The sequence below is a fragment of the Dipodomys spectabilis genome, unplaced genomic scaffold, assembly GCF_019054845.1.
Source record: "Dipodomys spectabilis isolate Male_0828 unplaced genomic scaffold, ASM1905484v1 ptg000002l, whole genome shotgun sequence".
NCBI lineage: Eukaryota > Metazoa > Chordata > Mammalia > Rodentia > Heteromyidae > Dipodomys > Dipodomys spectabilis.
The window spans coordinates 21820787-21843031 of NW_024870679.1; the positions used below are offsets into that span (position 1 = coordinate 21820787).

General features: G+C 34.4%; 1 protein-coding gene across 2 annotated transcripts in view; it reads left to right on the forward strand.

Annotated features, from left to right (window-relative positions):
- Positions 1-21348, forward strand: part of Ttll7 (tubulin tyrosine ligase like 7) — a 123416-nt gene extending 102068 nt beyond the window's left edge. Inside the window, exons 20-23 of one of the 2 annotated variants that reach the window (XM_042683119.1) lie at positions 1813-1973; positions 9071-9244; positions 11423-11524; positions 18824-18911. In XM_042683119.1, the coding sequence (XP_042539053.1) occupies positions 1813-1973; positions 9071-9244; positions 11423-11486 (399 nt within the window). In that variant the 3' untranslated portion in view covers positions 11487-11524; positions 18824-18911. Of the gene's footprint in view, positions 1-1812; positions 1974-9070; positions 9245-11422; positions 11525-18823 lie in introns of both variants that reach the window. The other variant, XM_042683111.1, reaches the window with a different exon arrangement.
- The last annotated feature ends 897 nt before the right edge of the window (positions 21349-22245 follow it).

Genomic DNA, 22245 nt, shown 5'->3' on the forward strand with positions numbered 1-22245 from the left:
TGTTAGTCTGTGTATGACTGGCCTACTTTTATTTAAATCCAACATCTAAAGTTATGATCTTGATAGTAACATATCTAACCAAAGAGTTCATTGGGTGCAACGAACTACTTTCTTGAATTGAGCAGTCACTAGTCCTTGCTTTCTAAATTCATTATATTTTAACATTATATCCATTCGTTTCCTATTAATATTTTAAAACTTTAGCTGTTTTTACTTCTGTTAAGATTGTCCTACTGGATGACACAAAGTTTTTTTTTTAACTTAACATTATTGTCCAGGTGCTCTGGGTTATGCAATGGATTTTATTTGTTTTGACTACTGTGTAATAGTTCAAGGAGAAGAATCAGCCCATTTATCTGCTCTCGCTTTTTTTGGAGAGTTGCTTCTAGGAATCTATAATTGTGAACAGCGTTGTGAGCAGTTTTGTACATATTTCCTCTGTTTCCTTGTGAGATATTTGCTTAGGAATAAAGTTTCTGTGCTATCTGATGCTATGTGCTATTTGAATTTCCAAATGGAGGAGATAAGGCTAAATTATTTTTCAGAGTGATTGCACAAGTTTGCACTTATACTAGCATCACCCAGGAGTATCTGAACATCCATAACTTCTCTAAGCCCTTGCTATTAATAGACTTTTCACTTTCGCCATTTAGATAAATGTATGGATAATTCTATCTTACTATCTAGCTTTAATTTTTATTCTGTAAGTTTATTTGGCATATTTATGACTTCTTGTGAAATACCTATATATAAGTTTTTAATCAAATTTTTCCTGAGATTTATATTAATAATTTATTAGGAATCCTTTATATGTTCTTGATACTAATCTTTTGTCAAGTATATATGTTTTAAGTATATTTTCCCTGTTTATAAGTTGTCATTTTTTTAAGATACCAAGAAGTTCAAGATACAATCCAACATATTAATCTTTCATGGTTGACAACTTTATGTGACTTAAGTAATCTTTTCCTTTTCTTTTCTATTCTTTTCTTTTCTTTCTTTTCTTCTTCTTTTTCTTCCCTCCTCCTCCTCCTCCTCCTCCTCCTTTTCCTCCTTCTTCTTCTTCGCTCATCAGCTCAAGGCTAGTGCTCTACCACTTGAGCCACAGCACCACTTCCAGTTTTCTGAGTGTTTTATTGGTGATAAGAGTCACACGGTGTTTTCTGCCCGGGCTGGCTTTGAACAGAGATCCTCAGATCTCAGCCTTTTGAGTAGCTAGGATTATAGGCGTGAGCTATTGGTTCCTAGCTTTAAGTAATCTTTTTCTAACCCAGGGCCTAAAAGTTCCATACTTTCATTAGCATATTTAGTAGCTCAGTTTTTAATACTTAAGAGGAATCTTTTCAGGTTGAGTTTTATTAATTGACTGAAGAAAGGATCCAACTTCATGATAAAGAATATTATTTGAAATCTTTATTTACCCCAATGGTCTCACCTATCTAGAGCATCATGAAGTGCATGGATTCACTTTTGCACTTCTTAATGTATTACATTATTCATTTTCGGTGTGTACATGTTATAGTTCCGAGGTTTGAACTCAGGGCCTGAGTTTTTTGGCTCAAGGCCTTGTACTAACCACTTGAGACACAGCTGCACTTCTGGTTTTTTTTTTTTTTGTTGTTTTGTTTTGTTTTGTTTTCTTTGTTTGTGGTCCATTGAAGAATCTTATGAGCTTTCTTGTCTAGGCTTGGCTTCAAACCCTGATCCTCAGATCTCAGCATGAGCCATGTGTACGAACTGACTATATTCATCTTTGAATGTTAAATATATTTAACTAGACTTTAAGCACTTATTTTTTTGTTTTTCCACTAGGTTTTGGACATAGTAAAATCAAGTGTCCGTACAGTTCTTCCTCGCATCTGGAAGGTACCTGATGTTGAGGAAGTAAGTTTATATCGGATTTTCAACCGAGTTTTTAATCGCTTACTCTGGAGTCATGGCCAAGGACTGTGGAGCTGTTTCTGTGATTCAGGGTAAGTTTAAAGTTATTGTTTGCTATTGTAATTTTTAAATTTTACTATCTAGTTATAGAAATAGCTCAGTAAGATGGTTGCATTTTCTAATCATTTAAAAATGAATGTTTGCTTTTTTATTGAATGTAATTGTTAGTACTCAATAATATATATCAATTAAGTTGATTTGGACAAGATGTTTTATTTGAACTTAACACCATGTGACTAATATGAATTTAGCATAGAAAAGATAATCTTAACAAGTGAAAAAATTTCAATTATGAATCAGTATCTTAAAAATTCTCCTGTTGTTAATGCAGCAGACTTCTAAAACCATGGCATCTTTCCAGAATCCCAGTGCGGGTGAAGCTACTGTCACTTGCTGCCATTTTGTTCCCAAAGTAACTAAATCATTATGCAGTAGTGGTGCAAGCCTGTGATCTTTGCTACTTTGGAGACTGAGATCTAGAGGATTGAGGTTTGAAGCTAATCTTAGGCAAAAAGGTTCACACAACTCCATTTCCAAAGAATAAACAGCAAACAGGATCATGGTTCAAAAGTAGCCTGGCAAGATACCCCAAGAGACTCTTATCTCCAATTAACCATCCAAAAAGCCAGAAGCAGAGCTGTGGCTCAAGTGGTAGGACACTAGCCTAGAGCAAAACAAACAAACAAACAAAAAACAAATGACAACAACAACAAAAAACATTCTAAGCCCTTTTGTTTTTAAAAATTCCCTTTCTTCCTACCTTCTTTGCTATTCTCCTAATCATACAGGCTTGGTATTTGTGTGATATCTTCTTCCTCAGTTACTATCCTAACTAAATTATTAGCTCTATTCCACTATGGGTAGGGTAGATTGTTGTTATTCATTCTTTTAGCAATTAAGAAATTCTTTCTATTCTGTTAGATATTTTTGGAGATAAAAAGTTGAAACTTCTGCCCTTAATGTCAGGAAACTTAATGATAACAGCCATTGTGTACTGGGTGTTGTTGAGACACTTGACTAAACTTGTATTAAGTGATTTATTTAATCCTCAGGACATTACTTTGAATCAGGTTCTTTATTATCTCCCTCTTATAGATAAGGAAACCAAGGTGCAGATAGATATTAAGGAGCTGGGATTTGGACTCAGTTAACTTTGACCCCAGAGTTATGCTGTTAACCAATAAGCTCAAAAGTCTCTAACTGAAGAAACATGATATATAAAAAGCATTGTTATTATAAAAGAGGCACAGAGGAAGTGTGATAGGATTTCATGTAAGGATCCTTTGTGGTAGAAAGACCAAGGAAACTGAAAAGGTTTCTGAGGATTTCTGCCTCCAGTGTTTCATTTCCCCTATTCATCTCATTGTGAAGTTTATTTTCTCAAATCCAGTGATTTTCCTCATTTACCATCAAAGTGAAAATTTCTTATCTACAAAAATAAGGTTTCCCGTACTCTGATTCTTCTTTCTTCTCAGATCTTCTTTCTCTTTCTTTCCTATTGATCTCCACTCTAGATCAATAGCTCATTGTTTTCCACATATTCTAAAAAATGTTCTGCCTATATGTTTTGAATCTTTAGTGAAGAAAGATGTAGACTCCACCATAGATCTTTCATAAAACTTTAGCAGACTATTCAGTTCTGAAATGATCCAAGTGTCCACTTACATATTCTAGCCATCTGACATAGATACCACCCCATTTTCCGATGCCTCACCACTAAACAAAGAGCACTCTGGGCTGTGGGGAAATATGAGAATAATGTTGGCTATAAATTTATTTCTACAGAGACTTTAGAGAAATATTTGAACTATATTGTACAGCCCTTTCATTGATGGCTCGCTATGAAAATTCTCCCTAGTTGGACTCCTAATCAACATTCTTTTTCTTTGTTTGGTCTGTTGGATTGATGCTATATATGCTACTTCCCAACAGTAGAAGTGAGACAGTTTGTTATTGAAATTGGTATTGGTATTTGAATCGATAGATAAACTATCAGAACCTAATTCTACCAGTAACATATACTTCCTTGCTTCTTTATTAAGTTGTTTTTGTGAACATATTCTATCTCGAGTGAGAATTCTTGTCTTCTGTTCCCAGCATAGTACTCTTATAGATTTTCCTAGTGTTTATCTTTTAATTCTAGTATGATCTTGATAAGAGGCCATGCTTATTAAAGGCTAAGTGACTGTCATTGTCTTGCATGGTAAATATCTGTCTGTATAATCTCCACAAAAGTACTTTTGAGTAAACTGTCATCATTCTTACCTGACAGATGAGGAAATTGAAGCTTAAAGTTTGGATCTTTCCTAAGTTCCCATGGAAATTGGATGAGCCTGAATTTATACCCAGGTGGTCTAAGTCAAGAGCCCAAGCAACGGATTCTCTCCCTAAGGAGATTTTCCAGTGTTGGGCGAGCTAGCCCCATACCACTAGCCCAGTTCCTCCTAGTTCATTATGCCTTAATAGATGAAGCAGGAGTCATTTGAGTCTAGTATGAGACTTGGCTCTCTGTTTCAACTGATGGTTTGTAGAGGTGAGTTTAGCCGCAAGCTTTATTTTGCAGCTGTACCAATGAATTTCCTAGGCCTCACTATGAAATCATATAATACTGTTTGTGCTTGATCCTCTGTTTGGATCTCGTATAGTTCTACTTTATCCTTTAAATCATATGTAGTTAACATATGGCCCTTTTTAGTGTGTTTTTCTTTTTACTTTTTCTTTTATGTTGGCTGTGGGGCTTGAACTCTGGGCCTGGGCACTGTCCCTCAGCTCTTCAGCTAAAGGCAAGTGCTTTACCAATTGAGCCACAGTGCCACTTCTTGTCTTCTGGTGGTTAATTGGAGATAAGAGTCTCATGGACCTGCCTGGGCTGGTTTTGAATCTTGATCCTCAGATCTCAGCCTCCTGAGTAGCTAGGATTACAGGTGTGAGCCACCAATGCCGGGCAATCTTTTTTTCTTTTTAAAGCATTCATTCAGTGCAATAGAGTGAAAATATGTCCATTTCAACATACAATAAACAGAAAATTCATATATATTGTATCTTCTTTTCATTCTAAATCTTTGATGTACCTTCTATACATACAAGAAATCTCAGTTCAAATTAGGAGCATTTCAAATATTCAAATAGCCATGTGTGGCTGGTAGCTAGACCTTGATAGCATGGGTCTAGATCTGAATTTTACATTTGAGTAGCAAAGATATGAGTCCCTGGAAGAAGCTGAAAGGCAGTTCTATTAAATAGAGGAAGTCTGATTTGTAAGAGAAAAACCTCCAATTTTCTTCTGTGAGATTAAAATCCAAAGTAGGACTTTTTGTATTTCCTTTGATTTTTTTCTTCATAACATATAATCTTTAACTTTTGGTCAAATGGCCTGTAAGGCAAAGAATAGTTCTAAATATAAGGTGTAGCTTTCTTTTAGGTGTACAATATTAAAAAATATATAATCCAAGTGACTCTGGGCTAACTTGACTCCTGTCTCTGTCAGCATACCCAAGAAAAGAACAAAACCGTCAGCCATTCCCTGTTCACCTCCAGAAACATCAAAGAGGACTGTAGTTCTTTGTGGTAGGTTTTCTAGAACTAGCCCAGGGGGCGTTGCTGATGCATCAAACAGAAAATACCCTTATCCCTGTCTTTTCTTCTTCAAGGCTGATGCCCTTGCCCAAGAACCCTTCAGTCCCATGCAGACCTGCAGAGTGTGGGTGCCTCACATTCTGACTGTGATCACTCTGTGGGACTAGCTCTGGGGATCTTCATGAATAAAGTTGCGCTGCCATATTTCACTGGGATAAGGGAAGTCTAGGGTTCTGTAAACTAAAACTCATACCTGAAGGCTCACCAACAGTGACTTTGGGAAGTGACAGATAAGCTGAAACCTGGGGGAGTTTAACAGCTTAAACAAAGAGGAGGAGGCAGGGAGTAACATGCCAGGAAACAAACAAACAAACAAACAAACAGCAACACACACACACACACACACACACACACACACACACACACACACACACACACACACACACACATACACAACCTTCTGCAGTCAAAACCTTCCCCAAAACAATCAATCCCCAAAGAGGAGAATCTAGTTTGGACTCCAGCCAGAAGTATTTTCTTGTAAGAATTTATCTTGTTAAAAAAGGCTTTAAAAAATAGAATCTTATGGTAAAAGCAAACTTTACAGAACTTGAAAACAGAAAGCTGAACTTTCCTATTCTGAAATCATCTCATCTAGGCATGTCCTTGTTTAGTATGTTAGTTCATTAGTCTTTCTTTTGATGGTTATTCATTCAGTTGATATATTATTGCAGAATATGTTTTGCAGATATTGCTTTCTGGCCACTCCTTTATTAAAACTTTTAAGAGACAAAAGAAATGAGTCACTTTCTTGCCTTACATAATTTCCTTATTCGATGTTTTTAATGTAACATGGTGAAAGTTACTGGATTATTGATTTATTTTAGAATTTTTAAGTCTTTGATCTCATTAATTCCTGGGTGTTTAGTATTCAGTCTCTTACCACTATATCTCTAAATAAAAGTTATTTAAGCCTTTTCCTTTCCTAGTTCTCTGTGGATTAGGGAGAGCCCAGAAGAACCTTTAGTATCATTTAATGTTTCTTTGGAATTCGCTTATTTTAGTGCTTCTCTCTCTTTGGAATTTAGATTCAGAAATTAGGCAGATAAGAACCTGGGTTCTTGGATACAAGCATTGGTATTTTTACGTATATCTATCTCCACTCAATGTTTGAGGGAACTTTGTGTTGTTCACATTGATTGTAGAGATGCTACAGTCATATGGAGACATTTCACATGTACTCAGCAATGCAGGTGGTGGGTAGGAGGTGGGGGCACAATGTGGATCCACTCAGCTTGAGTCAAGAAAGAAATAAGTATTAGTGTAGGAACTTGGTTTACATACTTATTTTGAAATTTTTTTTAAAAAAAGAATGAGAGAATGAGTCACCAGAACTGATCCTAACTTAGATATTATCCCGAAAGTTACATCCAATTAGTGTTAAAGAAGACTTCTTATCTTGCTTCCATTTTCCTATTCTTTCTCCCATTTTATTTATTATTTTTCATCTCTAAACTTCTATTTGAATTAGGGTAGTTTGATAGTAGATGTAATCAAATAGCACCAAAGTATGAAGAAAACAATATCCATCACCCTCAAAAATGGAGGGTAAACTTTCATAAGCATAATCAGAATTCTAGTAGAGAGAAAAGTACTGGGAAGCAACAACACAATATGGTGCTTTCTGTGACATGTATATACATTTTATGCTGGATTATGACATATTAATTATAAACACATTCCCTAATATATTTTCTCCAATATTTTTCTTGGGTGAATTAAGTAAAATGACAATATCTATATATCTCTGTGTGTAAATGCATGCATACATTAGTTAAGTTTTTTTTACATATTCTAATAATTTGAATTTAATTTGTTTATTTAGCATATAATTATTTATTAAATAAAAATGTTTATTCTTTTTTTTTTTTTTTTTTGTCGGTCGTGGGGCTTGAACTCTGGGCCTGGGCGCTGTCCCTCAGCTCTTCAGCTCAAGGCGAGCGCTCTACCACTTGAGCTACAGCGCCACTTCCGGTTTTCTGGTGGTTTATTGGAGATAGGAGTCTCACGGTCTCTCCTGCCCGGGCTGGCTTTGAACCGCGATCCTCAGATCTCAGCCTCCTGAGTAGCTAGGATTACAGGCGTGAGCCACCAGCGCCCGGCTAAATGTTTATTCTTTTGTTAAGAGAAAAAACAGTATCATATTTGGACCCAAGCATGTTAAAACATGGAGGGAAAATTTGTTTCTTTATCTTATGTAGGAAAATGTATTCACTAATGACATGCTATCTTTGTGAGACCATCTTGGCCCTTAAAAATTAAGAGTAGCCTCTCTAGTAAAACCAAATAAACAAAAACTCAATGAAGCAAAAATTTGAGTGCTTAAAGCCTTTTCTTTAATTTCAAATATACCAAATATTTACATAAGGTTGAAAAATAGAGTCTTTGAATTTCTCATTGGGATGTACAGGTTTTTAGGAAACATTTTTTCTTAATTCTTTTTCCTTTGTGAAAAATTACTCTCTTCTCCTCTGAGAATTACATAAATCAGTTTTTGTAAAGTGAGACTTGAACTATTACCAAGTCTCTAACTACTTTTTCTTCAAGGCTTATAAAGACTTTCCTTTACACTAAGGAATATGTCTTTGTCTGTTTCCATATGCCTTTCTGCTTCTGTCTCCATCTCTGTCTCTGTCTCTCTCTTTCTTTGTCTGTATCTCTCTGTCTTTGTCTCTTTCTCCAACTCTGTCTCTGTTTCTATCTCTGTACCTCTTTTTGTCTTTTCTCTGCCCACCCCCCTTTCTTTCATCTTTACTGCTGAGGTGTTTTCCGATTTAAGCCATGGTGATGATCTTAAGAACTCTTAATATTAACACATACACAAGCACCTACAAACACCTGTGTGCATGAACAATTGGGGTTTGCCATGAATGTGAGTTCAGAAGAAACTTATCATGCTGAAGGATGAAGTACAATGCTGGGACTGCAGGAGGTCAGTCCTTCCTGAGGTAACATATACCTCTCGAGTACAGCCTGTGTCCTAGGAATACCTATCGAGGACATAATTGTGTATGAGAATGTTTTGAAAGGGAGTGGCCATAATCAAGTGTTTAAATCTTAATTCTCTTATGGGACAGCAATTATAAACTAAATTGCAGCAACTTTTTAATCCCTTTGTGAGATTATTATTAATGTTAAGATAAAGATTTCAAGAAAATAAAAATTAAATTTTAAGAAGTTTTGCCGAACATTTAAGAAACACTTTAACACAGAGTAATTAGTAATTAGGAGGTGTTGACAAACCATGTTTTTAGCTACCTATGGATTGGTAGCACCAAAAGCTTTAAAGACACAGAGTATATAAATTAGTTGTTAAGATTTTCAACTATAAAGGTTATTTTCCAATGTCTATGTATTTCTGTATCTTTCAAACGTCCATCATGACTACAGACCATTTCTGCTTTTCTTTCTGGATTTGTTGCTAAGTGAGTGCTATAGCTGGTTACCATTTTTAACAGCAAACATGAAGTCATGTCTGTTTCTATGCCAACAGATCCTCTTGGGAGAGCATATTCAGTAAAAGCCCTGAGGTGGTGACTCCTTTACAGCTCCAATGTTGTCAGCGCCTGGTGGAGCTTTGCAAACAGTGCCTGCTAGTGGTTTACAAATACACGATGGACACAAGAGGATCACTGTCAGGCTTTGGTCTTGACTGGGGAAGTTCCAGGTACTGATTTCTGTTCTCTAGATCCTGGGAATTTTATTTAAAGGAATGCCACAGCACAGCTTGCAACTGAATCTCTTTTTGCTTCCATAGCTAGAGAAACATCTAAAACATGAAAATTCATACATGTCCACCATGTATGGCTCAGTGGTAGAGCACTTGCCTTGCATGCATGAGGCCCTGGGTTCAATTCCTCAGCACCACATAAGCAAAAAGAAAAAATCTGGAAGTGGTGCTGTGGCTCAAGTGGTAGAGCGCTAGCCTTGAGCTGAAGAGCTGAGGGCCAGCACCCAGGCCCAGAGTTCAGGTCCCACGACTGGACACCCCCAAAAAAATCCTTTTAATTAACACACTATTTCCCTTTTAAGTGACTGAGTGGAGTTAGCCATTACACACTTGAGGTGATAGAGATGAACTCATTTGCTTTACATACTTCTTCTTTCAAAAGCCCACTGAGAGCCAGGCACTGCTAGTTCACACTAATAATTCTAGCTACTTGAGGGGCTGAGAATGGGGAGGATTATGGTTCCAGGCTAGCTTGGGCAGAAAAATCTGTGATAGTTCATCCCAACAGAGGGAAACTAAGCAGGATGTAGTGGTGCGCCTGTCATTCCAGCACTGACAGGAAGCCTAAAATAAGTGGACTGCAGTTCAGGAATGTAGGCAGGTACCTGAGCCGGAAGCATGACCCTACCTGAAAATAACCAGAACTCCCTCCTCCCCTGCAAAAAAAGAAAAGAAAAGAAGGCTGGAGGTGCAAGGCTCAGTGATATTATACCAGCCTAGCAAGTGCAAGGCATTAGCACTACCCATAACAAAGAAGCAAACAAACAAATTAAGGAAAAATATTAAATTATAGTAACGAATTTAACTTTTGTTCCCCAATAGGGATATTTCAGCATTTATCCTTGAGCCTACTTCAGTGTGGAAGATGCCTTTGATTTAATTTTATTGTTCAGTATGCCTCTGCTACCTTCCTTCATCACCAAGCAGATCTGTGCGAGGTGAAGTTTTGTCACATTCCATTTCAGAATCGAGTGTTATGAATGTTGTTCAGTCAAGATAGGTAGTTTTCCAAAAGTAAGAAAAAAAATATTTTTAAGCTGCAAAATCACATGATAAGTACACTTCAGAATTTCTGAGAAGAGTTGTAATTCCTATTAGAATTAAAGATGACTATTTAAATTCAGTTATATCATGTGTAAATTATAATAGTATTTGAGATAAAAGAATATAAGCCGTAACTTTGTAAAACTAAATAAGAGAAGGAAAAAGTCAGTTAAGGGTTGAATAAATGAGATTAATGTACTAAGTCTAGCTTGGATTTTCTTTTTGAAACAGCTAGACATTCATCCATTTGTTAAAAGGATTTCAGGGTGCATCTTAAAAGCTCACTTTCTCCAAAAATGACCTGTAATAGTACAACAGTACTGAATCTTTTCCCACAAAAACATTGAGGTATTTTTAAGCAGTGTTTGTTGTGGATTCTGTCTTGTACTCTTGCAGGATCTCTAACCTTTTTAACTCGTCTTCAAATAATAACTGATACAGCAATGGAAGAGATAAAGTTAACTATTTTAATTTCATAAACATCAGATGTTGCACAACTTTAATGCTTTGGCTGTTGCAAATTATTTAAATAAAATTTACTTTTAGTGATAGTTCAAAGTGATTTAAAAGAGACAGATTGTTTAAATATAATAACATAAATGAAGACCTTCTCTTTAAAGGATGATCAGGCAAACTTTAAATTCTACTACAAGGAAGAGAATGCATTCAGACTCTGCATTATCATTCTTGCCATACCAGAATTTGTAACCCAGTTTCTATTGGTGAATCATGTAGCTTGTGGAAAGGCAAATCAGATGATTCCTCCTGGTTATTCTAAGAGATAGGTTTACAGTTGGTTTAGGTCTTTGATTTTCTCCTCCGGAATAACTCAGTCATCCCTGATCCTAAGTTCTGGACTTCTGATTAAGTGCTCAGATGACTCCAGTATTGTGAGTATAAGAATTTTGAGGCATCATTCTTCATTGCTGCCAAAGTTCATAATCTCTGAGAGAGAAATACAAGAGTCAGGCAGATTATCACAAAATGTAGCATTGTTTCTGATCAACATTACCTTGGGAACTTGGTATAGATATGAGCCTAATGAGTTTTCTAATATTGAATGAATTCCAGAATTAAACTTATCCATTCCAAGGCAGAGCTGGATCAACCCAAGCTATCCATTACCAATATCTGAAGATAAAGTCTGGTCCTTTAGTGATGGCAGTGGGGCAGGTGAGCATGCATCCCCTTTGCACAAGGGCTGAGCCACATGGAACTCTTTCTTTTTAATGCTAACCAAGTAACTCAGTCCTGGTAAAGAGGCCAGGAACTCTCCACTCCTGGAAGTTAGTTCTACTTGGAAACCTAAGAAGTAGAGGGAAATAAACATTTTTTTTCCCATGGATATCTAGCTATTAAAGCTCAAGTAAATTAACTCACATTCTTCCATTAAAACGTTAATTTTTCTCTCATGGATAAGAAAATGAATCTATAACATTTTTTCTTTATATTAAAATCTCAACCTCTTAATATAGTAATTTTACTTGTGAAGTGTACATATGAATTTATATTTGTAAATAAATATTTATTATAAATAAATATAAAAATAGTTATATTTATGAGGTAAACCTAAATAATTCATAAGTAAATATCATTTTGACTAATTTATTTTAAAAATAAGAATAATAAAATAAAATTGATGTCAAATTTATATCAAAGATGTGAGAAATAATTTCTAAGATTTTAATGAGTTTATGGTATTAATTACATGGAAAAGAGTGGTCTTCATCTTTTAATGTCATAAAAATAATAAGCACAAGCTCAAAGCCACTCTTATATGTAGGCTTATAATAACTAAGCAAATACAGTTGTTGTGTAAACAAGATGGTCAATTGGAAACACACACACACACACACACACACACACACACACACACTCTCACACTGTTCTAGAACAGTTCTAGAACACCAGCACCATATTCCATTGGAGAAACTGGCAACTCCAAGCTACTTTTCAGCCACTAGGAATCCATGGTTTAACATGTCAATTCTATCAAACCCTTCTAGAGAACAGAAAAAGAGAAGTGTCCTTCTATTGTTTTATGAGACTAATGTATCACTGATACAAAACCTAAAGGAAATGAATGTTAGCTCTCTCCCTAAACATAGATGGAAAAATCCTAAACCAAGAATTAGCAAACGGAACCCAGAGGATAGGGTAATGGCTCATGACCAACCTCTGCTTATTGTATCAGTTTACAGACAGTCTATATGATTAAGCAGTGTTCAGTATGTTACTGCATTCATTCATGGAATAGAAGATTATTTCAGAAGACAAACCACTCAATGGACTGCAGTATAGATTCATATTTTATAAACTGCTTAGCTAGCTAGAAAATAAAGAAATCCCAGTTCAATAAACAATAGCTATAGAAATGTTATAACAAACATACATTAAGATTGAAATGTTGAAAGTTTTCCCTTTCAAATGAACATGATGATATTGACTATATTCACTACTTCTGTTCAGAGTTGTACTAGAGGTTCTAGCTATTTCAATGAGGAAAACAACAAGAAAAATGAATAACATGGGGTTTGAAAAAAGAACTAAAATTTATTACTAGTTACTTAATATTATTTTGATCATACTAAATATTATATATATTATATTAAACATAAATAAATCCATAGATAAATCAGGAAAATTTAACAACGCTAATGAGTCAGTATAAGAAACTCAAATATAATTTACTATATTAACAATAAACAGCTATAATGTTAAATTTTACCTATAATTTTTTCAATAACTCAAAAGAATATTTAATACTTAGAATATATCTAACAACAAATGTGCAAGAGGTATATTCAAGAAAAGTGTAAAAAAAGGGAATACCTTACTTGTCATTGGAATCACTATTATTAATATGACTTTTCTAAATAGCTCCTTATTTCTATTAATTCAATGCAATCATAATGTAATTTGCAGCAGATTTTTATTTTTGTTTGGCTTTTGGTAATGAAAGAAGCCAACACTTGTTCTTATACTTACAATACAATGTGTTAAGAATAGGTAAGACAATCTTAAAATAAAATCATAAATGGTATGATCTCAACTATTATCTACTAAATCCTATAATAATGTAAGGAAAAAATGAAAATAAAAACTTGAAGGAAAAGAAGAAAATAAATGGAAAAGTAAAAGAAAAAAGAAAAAAGAAACTACTAGGTATTATCCATAGCCTTGAGCTAAGATAGTTTGATGGTGCTATTGAGCTAGTAAGACAGCTGGTCATATATATATGATACATATATGATACATATATGTATATATGATACATAATACTTTACTTTTATGAACGCTTTTATTGGCTCTATTCTGTATGAGGCAAGCATATCAGTTAGCTTTTTTCCACAGCCGAGAAAACTGTGGTGCATAGAGGCCCAGTGGTTTAACCATAACTTCACTTTTACCAATATACAAGTATTTTGAGGTAGTACTCACCAGGGCTTACAATCCTTCCCTCAGAAATCAAAGTTCAGCTTGGCACCAGTGGCTCATCTCTTCAATCCTATCTACTCAAGAAGCTGAGATCTGAGGATTGTGGTTCAAGTCCATCCAGGCCAGGAAAGTTCATACGAATATTATCTCTAGTTAACCACCAAAAATTTTTTTTAAAAAGAAAAAGTAATAAATGGAGTTGTGACTAAAAGGGTAGAGTGCTAGCCTTGACCCAGGCCCTGTGTTCATGCCTCAGGATTGGCGCGTGCCTGAGCACATGTGTGCGCGTGCGTGCATGCGCACACACACACATACACATACACACACACACAAAACCAAAGTTCAAATCACAGTGCAATGTACATTGATTAAGATGGATTTTATCATAAGAATGCAAAGTATTACATATCAGCAAGGGTATGGATTTGGAGTCCTTACACGGTATGAGTGAGGATGTAAACTGGTGTGGCAGCTGTGGAAAATAGTTTGGCAGTTTCTGCAAAAGCTATATATAAATTAATCATATGATCTAGGAATTGCACTGCTAAGTATGTACTCAGAAACTAAAAAGCAAGGACTGAAAAAGATGTGAGTGTCAGTGTTCACAGAAACATGTTTACAGTAGCCAATAGCTGGGAACAACTCAGATGTCTGTCAGCAGGTGAATAGAGTAACAAAATATGCTAGGTACCTACAATGGAAATATTAGTAAACCACAAGACAGAACAAAATCTGATAGATGGTAGGACAAAGATAGGCCTTGAAAACATTCTAAGCCAATTAGCCGAAACCAAAGGACAAGCACGATAATTTCACTGATAAGTGATAGGTAAAAGAGACCAACCCATAGTCAGTCAGGAAAGTCCAATAGACTGGGTTAGGAAGGAAGGAAATGGGAAAAAAAAATTTTTTTTTTTAGTGCTTGGCATTGAACCCAGAACCTTATCCATCCACTTCTGAGCTACATCCTAGCCCAGAAGGAGGGAAGGTCAAATACAATTTAATATTTAAAGTTCGCTTTTCAATATAACGTCTAATACATCTCATTGTTGCAATGGGTCCACCTGTAGAGATGTTAAAAAAGATGTCGAAAAATGAACTTTACAACTTTGACGGGGGAGGGGGGGGGCGGGAGGGGGAAGGGGAGAGGAGGGGGGGCGCGGAAGATGGGAGACGGAGACGGGGGAGGAAGGGTGGGAAGGGATGGGAAGGGTAAACAAAGGAGGAGGCTGCAATGCTTGATAAGACATGTACTCATTATCTTGCTCATGTAATTGTAACCCCTCTGTACAGTATTTTCACAATAAAAAATTAAAAGAAATGTACTCATTACTTTGCTCATGTAATTGTAACCCCTCTGTATGGTATTTGCACAATAAAAAAATAAAATAAACCAATTTAATATTTAATGAGTATAGTGTTTCTGCTTGAGGAGATGAAAAAGTTCTGGAATTCCTAGTAATGGTTATAACAACATTGTGAATGAATTTTATTTTCTGAATTGTACACTTAATAGTGGTTCAAATAATAAACTTTTACCTTATATAATCCCACTCCTTTTTTTTTTCTATGTCTCCCACCTTGGTATTTGTTTTTTTTTTTTGCTATATCACCCAGGTATTCCCGGAACCGGGAATTCTTCTGCCTTAGCCTCCTGAATTCAAGGGCTGAGATTACAGGTGTGCACTAACAGGCCCTGCTTATGTTCTATAATTTTAATGCAATAAAAGTTTTCAAGAAATATAGGCTACTTAGTCTGTTGACCTTTATTTGCCCTTATTCTCTAAATTCTAGAACATCAGTTTATTTGAGCGAAAGTCATGGTCCTGATCCAATTCTAAGAAGATCAAGATTAGTTCCCTACTGCTCTTGAAATATTTCATGTTCTAGCTATCCTCTGTTGTCAGCAATAAGCTGCCCCATGAAAGACACACAGATTCCACATCGATCAGTTTCAAGTGGTATATTCCCACAAATGTGATAGGTCTGTGGAAAGAGAATCATTTGAGGGATTGCTTCAGGAACATAGTATCTATGAGTTATTTTTGTTCCAGTAGTTGGAAAAACAAAATATGGCTTCAAACTTTTTCACTTTTTTGTGCTTCACATAAACTCTAGACAGTCTGTAGTACTTCCTTGAGATAAACTGTTTAAGAAAAATTAAGTTGTATTATTTAAGTCTACTTGCAAAAAAATTCAAAAATAGTCTTTGATATTCATCGAGTGTGGGATCTCCCAAGAGAGATGAATGGAGATGTGAAGGCACGTAATTTATTGTATATGTCTATAAGGCTTTAAAATATTTCACAGCATATGCTTTAGGTAAGCAAAGTGGGTCTCTTTTTTTTTTGCAGCGTAATTCCGTATGCTTTTTCAAGTTCATACTTTCTTCTTTTTCATTTATCTTAGAAATGTTTTGACTTCTGCTTTTATTTAAAAGTTTAGGCTTGTGGCATGTATAATATTTTTCCACTTCCTAGGTATTTTACTATTCATATTTGTGAAAACTATTAAACAATAATTGTACCCAAGTTTTTAAAATTGTGTTATATTGTGAAAATAATGTAATGTTACAGTTACATGAGCAAAGTAATGAGTACATTTCTTATCCAGCATTGTTGCCTCCTCCTTTGTTTTTCTCCTATCATCCCTTCCCTCCCACTCCTCAGTTCTGAAATTGAGTTTTGTATACAAGGACAGTTATGTGCAGTGGTCTGGACAATGCAGGGTAGTGCAAAGAGACATCCTGCTGGAGCTGCTGCATGGACTTGGGTCCTTGCCTGGACATTTATTAGTTGGGTGACCATTGTAAAGGCCTCTGTTCCCCATATTTCTCACGAAATTTATTCATCTGCAAAGTGTAGTTAAGATTGAAATCTACTTACAGAATTATTCCTGGAACTAAATGAGTTAATATTTGTAAAGCAATTGCAATAGTGCTGAGCTCATAGGAAATACTATTTATGTAATTATATGAGTTAGCTGTGATTCTGAACTCTGTGCTATTATTTTTGTGTGTGTGGCAAATCTTGAATTTGAAAGTTTTTGTGAGACTGGAAATGATGGTCATGAGTTCAAGGCCAACCTAGACTATACTTAGTGGCTATTTCAAAACAAAAGAAGTTGAAGCTGGGGAGGTGGGGAGGGAAGGAATAGTAGGGGAAAGACAAAGGAGGGGGGAACAATGCTTGATAGGAAATGTATTCATTGCCTTACTCATGTAACTGTTACCCCTCTGTATCTTTACAATAAAAAAATTAAACTCAAAAAATCAAAAGAAGTTGATACAAATATTACTAAGATGTCAATGGTAATGTTTGTATAACAGTAGTTTTGACAAAAGTTTATAGAAGTTACTCTGTTCAATGGATAATTATCAGAGCCATCCTTGATGCATTTTAGAAACAGAAAAATTCTAGTAATACAAAATAGTGCTTTTTATTGAAGACTTTAGTTATTTTGTACCTTTGCCCTAAATAGCAAGACAAGGCTTGTTTCATAGCAAAAGGTACCAGATTAATCATCATAACTCCACTAGCTCTTGACATAATAATTAATCCACATAAATTACCCAAGTAATATTAAGAAAATAATTTATATAATCTGTGATGTGAAAAACCAGTTGTTTCATTATTCATCACCCATTATGGAATTTTGATTTAATTTAGTTTGTTGTATATTGTTTTACTGCTCTATTAACTTAATGATTTGAGCAATTATTTATAGTTTGTGATATTAGGTAAAAGATTTAGTGGATATTATTAGATAATTCATGATGAAATAATGTTTATGGATATTATGGAAAAATCTATTTTATTCTGAATATTGTATGCAGTTTGATTATAATGAATTCATTACTTCCTGCAAAACTTATATGAAGCAACTCAAATCTAATTTTTCATGGACAAAGAGGTATCCTAGGTACCAGTATTACTTACCTCATAGGGCAAGCAGCTAATAATGTTCTTGACCTTCACTTTTTTCATACATCTGTAGGCTTATATTACTATCTCTGGATGATCCTAGTATCAGACAGCAATAAAGACAGCAAAGTAAATCATTTGATCATATACCATTATTTTCCCAAGACCATTGTTAATTGCCAGTCTCCTTCTACTGCTACTTCTACTCTCAGAAATTCCTCAAATCTCTGCAGATTTCATGACGTGTGCTTTTCCTCAGTTCTAAGATGTATACTTGGAATAATATTGTCGGTTTGCATTTGTTCATGTAGTTTTTCTCGACCACTTCTCTCTAGACATGAAAATGGACTGGCATAATGCTGATTTAGGGTTTACAGAGGAAAAGAAATTAAAAGTGTCTGCAATTTATTCCTTGAAATTCCCAATTTCTAAAGCTTTCAATTAAAAAGGTCTCATTTGTTGATAAATTTGACCTGAACTGAAATTGAGTGAATTTCTTATAGTTATTATTTGTCTGTTTTTCTGTTAGTATTCATGTATTTTATTAAATAAATAATAATAGTTTATGAGGAGTTTATGTCTCAGGAGATGCCTTGATAGATATGTTATATGGTATATCCTGTCTTTCTAAAACCTGGGAATATCACATGTGATATTACATATGACTTGAACTCATAAGCACTACATGGTCTAAGAATATAAAATGTATACTGTAGTTATCAATGTTAATCCTTAGCTTTTTCTTTGAGATTAACAATACATCAGTGACTCATTCTCATACTCAGTCATTGTTATCCTTAAAACAATTATTTTTACTGTGGCTTATCAAATTCTTATTAAATTCTCATTTCCCATGTTTTAGGGAACTATTACTTACAGGAACTGATAATATATTCTAAATCAACCCATATAGTTTTGGGATGCTAATATCACTCTTTGAGTGAAATTCTGTGACATTCCCCAACTTTTGTTAGGAAACTTTTATATGAAATTGCATTGTTGGTTATAGCAATATTTTTATGCGAAACATATTATTACTAATTATATAACCCTTTGGTAAGAGAAGCTAACAGTGACTTGTCTGTAACAATCTATTGCACTTTGTGTTTAGGTATTTGCTACCAGGAAGTACCCAATACTTCATGAGAACACCAAGCTGCCACATGAGATACAGTTCATCTGGAATGACTCGCTCCAATGCGTTGTTTACACCTCGATATGGCCATTTTTTAAACTGAAAGGAAGATTGCCATGAGATAGGCATAATAGCAATTCATTTATTTTCTTAAGTTGAACATGCAAAGGAAGTTACCATTAAGTGCTGTTTTATGTATATATGACATATATGGGTGTAAAAATGCAAACATACATGCACTCCAATAACATATATTTATTATAATATATGAAAGAAGAATTAGCAGGAAACTTAGTATATAAAGTCTAACCTTTCTGGAAATGTAATAAACCATGTTGAAAATTGTTTACACAAATATGTGAATGTCTAGAATTTGCTAGGTTTATAATTAATCCCTTCCTACTAGAAATGTTATTTTTGCTGCAGAGTATATGAAATAGAATTGATCTTTAAGATCCAGTTACAGCACTAATGTATTTTCTAGGTAACATTACTTTTGACTTGAAAAACAATTGGTAGTATAATATCTTATTAGTTCTCTTACTTATAGTCTCCATTTAAAATGAAACACAAAAGATTTAGACGATTTAGAAGCTTGGTGTTGCTTGGTGGTAATATTAAGTATAAAATGGGTTTATCATTATTATACCACACTGTAAAGTACTAGATGATATCCCAAACTGATACTCCAAAATTTTCTTGTGGAAATTTAGCTACTCATAATAATGTATGTTTTCAGTGAGCATCTTATATTTATCTCAAATGGAAGACAATCTAAATGGTTAAAAACAATGTGTAAAAATAGCTTTTATTTTTACTTATCATAGCAAGTTAAACCAAGCAACAGAAAACGATGGCAATGACAGAATCTTTCTATATGACTTTTGTGTCTCATACCACTTGTTTTTATTTGTAAAATATCTCTTTCATAGATTTAAATTTCTTAATGCAAGTTCCATTGCAAAGTGTAATAACAGTAGTTTCCCATTTGAATGTAGAAAGTAATCTACATGCTTGGGGAATAGCAGGTTACGGCGACCTCATGTTACTGGCCATTGATACAGCCTTGAGTTTGTTTATTTTATTTTTTTATTTTTATGTCAAAATATAGTATGAGGTTTTCTTCCTGTCTCATACTTCTTTCCTTTAGCTTCATAGCAGTTTACTTACTTTTCTTGCTTGCAGTTCCAAAACCAATGAGTGAGCTCTCAGGTTTTTAGAAAAATACAGATAGCACTGTCATTGATTGAACTCAGAAAGTACAGAAAGTACAGTATTTACTTAAACTTCTTTTCCCAGTGGTTTTTCTCCTAGATGCTAATCATTTGCCATTTTCATCCATATTTACCCCTGTTGAATATTCTAAAAGCTCTTTCCAGTAAATCAAAATGTGATCCCAAAGCAGAAAGGGGACTGAGGAGGCGAAATTATTCTGGATTAGGTCATTGGCTGGATACTTCTTAACTCCAAGTTGTAAACTATGTATGGTTTGCTTTTTAAACCACCTTTTGGATGTATTCTGAAGGAAAGAATACATTTCTTTCCCAACTTAATTGTTAATGATTTGATTATGACTGTTTAACATCCGCGTTCCAATGGAGACCTTTCTTCACTGGTGCAACCAACACCAAGTCTGTAGTTGTCTTTGTGAAAGACAGTAATCTGTCAGGATGGACGAAATCAGCGTCAGTTTTAGGGGGCCATTTTGCACCTTCTTAAATATTTTATAGGTTTCTTAGGATAAAAAACCTAAAATGGGACATTACAAAATCACGGTAAGAATGATCAACAAGTAAGGCATTTTTCAAAGTATTTTTAGTTCTTTTTCTCTTAAATTCACAATGTGATCATGGAGGATCACAAATTAGTGCTCCTTCCTAAGAAACACAACTTAGTTTGTTGGCCATTCATTTGCTTCAGCCTTAACTCACAATTGAAACTTCTACCTTTAATAGTACAAGAATTAATTTTTTAGTTAAGAAAAAGACTACTCAAAACTGGGAGAAATTCTCCCCACATACATACAGCTAAGAAAAGATGTAAATGTAAATGTATGCAACTATCCAGCTCTTTGATGAACAAATTTCATTTCAGTCTACTTAAGTCAGACCTTATTTTAAGCAATAGCATTCTTTTGTCCACATTTGCCTATTTATACTGGAGTTTGATATGATGAAGTTGTGAATAAAAGCCATGTATTTATTATTTATTTACCAATACTACGGGTAGGCTGTGGCCTGCAGTGGTTGTAGTGCCATTCCCTAATGAACAACTAAGAGAAGACAAAGTAGTGACCCATGGGAGTCTCCAAAGGCCGTAGAAATGTTTTGGAGATATAAAACATTCCTTATAGGGTTAAAACATTTCAGCATAAATGATAGAACAAGTCTCTGTCTTCTAGGAGAGAAAGAGCTTGATTTGATAGCTACTTAATTTGACTAGAGGTTTTTTTTGAAGGGAATTTGGTTTACTTGCAATGAAAACCTATATTTTGTTATGCATAAACAATCTCCTGCTCATTTGATAAATCTTAAGACTGGAATGATTCTAAGTCTGTAAGCCTGGAATTGTTTCCTGTATTGTTTAAGAAAAACAACTTTTTTACTTTAAATCATCACCTACAAACATAGTTTGAGGCTGCAGATTAGATTTCCAATGAATAAATCCAGTCTTGTGGATGAGTGATCATGTATTTCTGTAATTTGTTGAAGGTCCTGTTGTAATTCGGATTTGGACTGAATTTATTTGGAACAACTTTTATTTCTAACATTTTATTCACCTTAAATGTACAAAATTGTAATAGGATCAAATAGGGAAATAGCAATGATAGTCTTTGTCTGGGATATAGTTAAAAATCCCTGATAAGCTGCAAAAATGTATAAAAATTATCATAGGACTAATTAGACCAAAGTACACAGAAGTTACCGCTAGTTTCTTCCTTAAAATAAAAACCAAAAACTGCTCAAGTATTGTTTATTTTCACCTAATACTTTTTGCACAAGTAGATACATCTAGACCAAAAGAAGATTTCGTTTCAATTTTCTTTTTTTATGTTGGAAAGTGGATTAATATGGAATTCTGCCAATTTGAAATTTCAGATTTTTTTAAAATTAACGTCAATGTTTTCTTCTTTAACATTTCAAACTCATTCTAAACAAATACAGAATACTTTTTCAAGAGTACCAAAAACCTAGTAGGGTCTTACCTTTCATTATTTTAACTCTCTGTAAAGCACTGATTAATTCTTAAATGTATATTCTTTTGAAAACAATAGGAAATACCTCAAGAGTGAAAAAGATGCTTTCCTTTTCTGTTCTGTAATGTTAATTTACATTTTGAATCTTAGTTTACTTGGATATAATAGTTAATAACAAAAAAGTGTAACTTTACAATTAATT